General features: G+C 41.0%; 1 protein-coding gene across 1 annotated transcript; it reads left to right on the plus strand.

Moving 5' to 3' along the window:
• The first annotated feature begins 694 nt into the window (after window positions 1-694).
• On the plus strand, window positions 695-3,991 carry tmem229a (transmembrane protein 229A). The gene has a single exon (XM_058077124.1). It carries the CDS (start codon window positions 803-805, stop codon window positions 1,730-1,732), a length of 930 nt encoding a protein of 309 aa, XP_057933107.1. The 5' UTR covers window positions 695-802; the 3' UTR covers window positions 1,733-3,991.
• The last annotated feature ends 1,527 nt before the right edge of the window (window positions 3,992-5,518 follow it).

Genomic DNA, 5,518 nt, shown 5'->3' on the forward strand with positions numbered 1-5,518 from the left:
TAAAAGGGGGGCCCGCCCAAACCACTGAAAACTGTGTTACTTTGCTGCCATCTAGTGTTAAAGCACCATAATAAACATACAGTACTGTTGAATTAGTGCTGATATGAAAACTGAGCCATTTTCAAAACCAGCAACCCCCATCCATGTGCTCCCCAACAATAAATTAATAATAATATAAAACTAATATATTCCTTATTTATAAATTGAATTATTTTTTGTAGCATAAAACGTTTTCTATGCTTTATTTATTTTGTATCATACAGGAAGGAAATACAGGAAGTGAACAATAGACAAGGGGCGGGATTAAACGAGTACTCGTGGAACTATATAGAGTTACTTCCTGTAAATTCTAAATAATAATACATAAATAAATAATAATAAATAATAATAAATTCTAAATTCTAAAAAGACTATGACTAAGCCGCATTGGATCCACTTCCTGTATTCATACAAACTGGGCTTGTGTACCTAATGGATCCATTATTGAATTATGTCGCCATCTGTCGGTCATTGAGAGTGGATGCAAGTTAATTCCCCTACATGCAAGTTAATTCGCCTTACATTTGTCATAAAATAAACAATTGAAAAATTACGAGGTATATTAAATAATATTTTTGAGTGAGGAAACAAAATTTGTATAACTCCCGTACTCTGCTTTCTTTGTAATAGCTCTGCTTTCCGGAAGGCACCTGAACGCACCAGCAAGGCTGCAGATGTGTTTGCATCCGCATTCTGCGGAGCGTCTTTTGAAAAAGAATGTCTCGGAACGTGAAAGCAGCATTTGGATATCGATGACTTGACGATGGCTAGCAGGTCCAGAAGGACGGAAGAGTCGCCGGAAGTGGAAGCGTCCGATGAATCTGACAAGGTTGACGCTTCGCGGGATCTCCCGCCATGGATGCGGTTGTACTTCTACGGAATGCACGGAGTGACTCTGGATGTTCTGGTGTCCTCTTTACAAGGGGTTGTAAATCACAGGGACCCCAAGTTGGTGGGCTTCTCGTCTCCGTATATGTGCGTGGTGCATTCACTGACCCACTTAGCGCTGGAGAAGGTGTACTCCCAGAAGAGGTGTTTTGAAGGGAGGCCTGTTGTGTTTCATCTCGTCTTCTATCCGTCTGTTTACATCGGACTGCAGCTCCTGACCGGCAAGCAGGTCCTATCAGGTGCACACCTGATCCTCCACTACGTCCTTGCTCTCTATTTCAGCAAGATCTTCCACAAGGGGGTGTCCAAGTTGAGGTACCACCCCTCCAGCTCCGGTCCACCTCCCCACCGCCTCCCCGGGTACCTTCGCTTCTTGTTCTTCGGGATGCACGGCTTTCTGGACGAGGTGGCGTTCACCTCGGCGTTCAATCTGGTGGAGAACTCTAACCGGAGCCCTAGGGGTCACACATCCTTGTGGTCCTTCCTCATGTACGGCAGCTGCAGCTTCGTAGTGGAAAAACTCTACATGTACCTGCACTTCTCCAGAGGCTGGGGGACCTGGCGGAGGCTGCCCATTTATATCTGCTTCATCTACACGTGGGAGTTGTGCTGGGGTCTGGGGCTGAGGCAGTTCGGGGCCTGCTCCTGGGACTACTCGCACTATCCGCACAACTTCATGGGACTCATCACTCTCCTCTACCTGCCCGGCTGGGCTTGTCTCAGCCTCTACCAGGATGTGCTGTCCAATGTGTTGCTCAGGATCCGGTGCACCGAAGAGACCAAAAATACAAGCAAGAGGGACTGACGTCAATGCAGCGCCACCATACAAAAAAATTGGACTTTGGAAATGTTGCGTGAGAGCACATATTGACCCAAATAATGTAAAAACATAAGCATGGATTATTAAGTGACAAGTTCTTAGACCAAAACAACGAGCAAGAGGGACTGACGTCAATGCAGCGCCTCCATCCAAAAAAAATTGGACTTTGAAAATGTTGCGTGAGAGCACATATTGACCCAAATAATGTAAAAACATATGCATGTCTTATTAAATGACAAAACTCAAGCTACTTCAAAACAAAATGTCCTCTGCTGGGGTGAACATGTTGATTTTAGCATTCTGCTACACTGTAAACCCGAATGTTCAAAAGTACTTAAATAAATGAAGTTATGCATACTCAAAGTTCTTAAAAAAAGGATCCAGTGCACCAAAGAGACCAAAACAACAAGCAAGAGGGACTGACGTCAATGCAGCGCCACCATCCAAAAAAATTGAGACTTTGGAAATGTTGCGTGAGAGCACATATTGACCCAAATAATGTAAAAACATAAGTATGGATTATTAAGTGACAAGTTCTTAGACCAAAACAACGAGCAAGAGGGACTGACGTCAATGCAGCGCCTCCATCCAAAAAAATTGGACTTTGGAAAATGTTGCGTGAGAGCACATATTGACCCAAATAAATGAAGTTATGCATACTCAAAGTTCTTAAAAAAAGGATCCAGTGCACCCAAGAGACCAAAACAACGAGCAAGAGGGACTGACGTCAATGCAGCGCCTCCATCCAAAAAAATTGGACTTTGGAAATGTTGCCCGAAGACAGCTGGGATAGGCTCCAGCACCCACCGCGACCCTCATGAGGATAAGCGGTAGAAAATGAATAAATTAATGAATGTTGGTATAGTCTCCCTTTTTTAGTGGGGAACTGACATTTTCCTGAAACTAACTGTTCTACTGCTTACTACTAAAGAGTTCAATTCCACCCTTGGCCATCTCTGTGTAGAGTTTGCATGCCCCACCCCCCATTCCAAAAACATGCTAGGTTAATTGGCAACTCCAAATTGTCCATAGGTATGAATGTGAGTGTGAATGGTTGTTTGTCTATACTATGTGCACTGTGATTGGCTGGCTGGCCACCAGTCCAGAGTGTACCCTTGCCTCTCGCCCGAAGACAGCTGGGATAGGCTCCAGCACCCCCGCGGCAGAAAATTAATTATTTCTTCACTAAAATCACTTCTCTAAAATTATAGAAATGGGGACAATTGAGTTTCGGGTACAGTCAGATCTTCTGGTACAAACAATGAGTTTCCACCATATTGCTATATATCATCCATATTTTTTCAGGTTAACTACAAAGCATGAGTGTTCCCATTACTGATAATATGTATAAATGCCAACACAATTAAATATTTACGTGAAAATCCTGTAGGGCGCTCCAGAATCCAAACTATAATATTCATGTTGCCCTCCTTCTTCTATTTTGTGGATCAAGCTTCACGAGGGCAACCCCCCCTACCCCCACCACACAGAAAACCGTCACTTTCACCTGCGTCATTAAGTTCAGTAGAGTATGTCTCGGTGTCCACTTCCACACACTGAAAAGGAAGTGAAGATTCGTTTGTGTGGGCATCTAAAAAAGCAAGGTGGAGCGGTTCAAAGTTTCCTGTTTTGGTCTTCAACTTGTCATTCAGGTTTTTCAAGTCGGAGTGCAGCGGATTCAGTTTGATCAAAGACCAAATGGAAGCGTACATCTGCGTAACATAATGCAACATAAACTGATGCTTTAATCAGGATTTTGTTTACATTTATTGGCTGTTAACAGCATTCAGGCTCATTCGCAGGCCTGAAATGTGACAAGATATATAAATATATATACATATCAAATTCCTACCTGAGGGCCCTGCGGTGTGTTCACTTGACACTCCGCGACAAAAACACAAAATCTTACCACAAGTGCCCTAAACGTTTTTTATGTTTTTATCTTTTTAGTCCTATTTTATGGTCTTCAGCTTTTAATTCCAGTGTTGTGTTTTTATCTTTTTAGTCCTATTTTATGCTCTTGGTCTTCAGCTTTTAACTCCAGTGTTGTGTTTTTATCTTTTTTGTCCTATTTTATGCTCTTGGTCTTCAGCTTTTAACTCCAGTGTTTTGTTTTTATCTTTTTAGTTCTATTTTATGCTCTTAGTCTTCAGCTTTTAACTCCAGTGTTATGTTTTTATCTTTTTAGTCCTATTTTATGCTCTTAGTCTTCAGCTTTTAACTCCAGTGTTTTGTTTTTATCTTTTTAGTCCTATTTTATGCTCTTGGTCTTCAGCTTTTAACTCCAGTGTTTTGTTTTTATCTTTTTAGTCCTATTTTATGCTCTTGGTCTTCAGCTTTTAACTCCAGTGTTTTGTTTTTATCTTTTTAGTCCTATTTTATGCTCTTGGTCTTCAGCTTTTAACTCCAGTGTTATGTTTTTATCTTTTTAGTCCTATTTTATGCTCTTGGTCTTCAGCTTTTAACTCCAGTGTTATGTTTTTATCTTTTTAGTCCTATTTTATGCTCTTGGTCTTCAGCTTTTAACTCCAGTGTTGTGTTTTTATCTTTTTAGTCCTATTTTATGCTCTTGGTCTTCAGCTTTTAACTCCAGTGTTGTGTTTTTATCTTTTTAGTCCTATTTTATGCTCTTGGTCTTCAGCTTTTAACTCCAGTGTTGTGTTTTTATCTTTTTAGTCCTATTTTATGCTCTTGGTCTTCAGCTTTTAACTCCAGTGTTATGTTTTTATCTTTTTAGTCCTATTTTATGCTCTTGGTCTTCAGCTTTTAACTCCAGTGTTATGTTTTTTTTCTTTTTAGTCCTATTTTATGCTCTTGGTCTTCAGCTTTTAACTCCAGTGTTATGTTTTTATCTTTTTAGTCCTATTTTATGCTCTTGGTCTTCAGCTTTTAACTCCAGTGTTATGTTTTTATCTTTTTAGTCCTATTTTATGCTATTGGTCTTCAGCTTTTAACTCCAGTGTTTTGTTTTTATCTTTTTAGTCCTATTTTATGCTCTTAGTCTTCAGCTTTTAACTCCAGTGTTATGTTTTTATCTGTTTAGTCCTATTTTATGCTCTTATTCTTCAGCTTTTAACTCCAGTGTTGTGTTTTTATCTTTTTAGTCCTATTTTATGCTCTTGGTCTTCAGCTTTTAACTCCAGTGTTTTGTTTTTATCTTTTTAGTCCTATTTTATGCTCTTGGTCTTCAGCTTTTAACTCCAGTGTTTTGTTTTTATCTTTTTAGTCCTATTTTATGCTCTTAGTCTTTAGCTTTTAATTCCAGTGTTATGTTTTTATCTTTTTAGTCCTATTTTATGCTTAGTCTTCAGCTTTTAACTCCAGTGTTATGTTTTTTTTTCTTTTTAGTCCTATTTTATGCTCTTAGTCTTCAGCTTTTAACTCCAGTGTTGTGTTTTTATCTTTTTAGTCCTATTTTATGCTCTTAGTCTTCAGCTTTTAACTCCAGTGTTTCCTCAGGGGGGGTCCTCCACACTGGGGGCTGTGTTGGGTCTGCTGAGGGGGTGCCATCCTTGGGTCCCTTCGACCCGGCCGGCTGGGGGTTCCTCCCTTTAATGGGGGGGGGGGGGGGGTCCGCCCGTCTATCGGAGTCGGGGGGCCCGGATGCTGGTCCCCCGATGGCACGGCCTGCAGCTCCTCCCAGTGTAGATGGCCCCAAAGGTGGCATTTTCTTGATACTCAGTGCCATGCCATGTCTCCCTATTGTGTGTGATTGTGTGGGTGGGTGTGTGTGAGGGGGTCTAGTATGGAGGGTGGGAAGGAGAGGCTTTC

The sequence above is a fragment of the Doryrhamphus excisus genome, chromosome 7 (assembly GCF_030265055.1).
Source record: "Doryrhamphus excisus isolate RoL2022-K1 chromosome 7, RoL_Dexc_1.0, whole genome shotgun sequence".
Taxonomy (NCBI): domain Eukaryota; kingdom Metazoa; phylum Chordata; class Actinopteri; order Syngnathiformes; family Syngnathidae; genus Doryrhamphus; species Doryrhamphus excisus.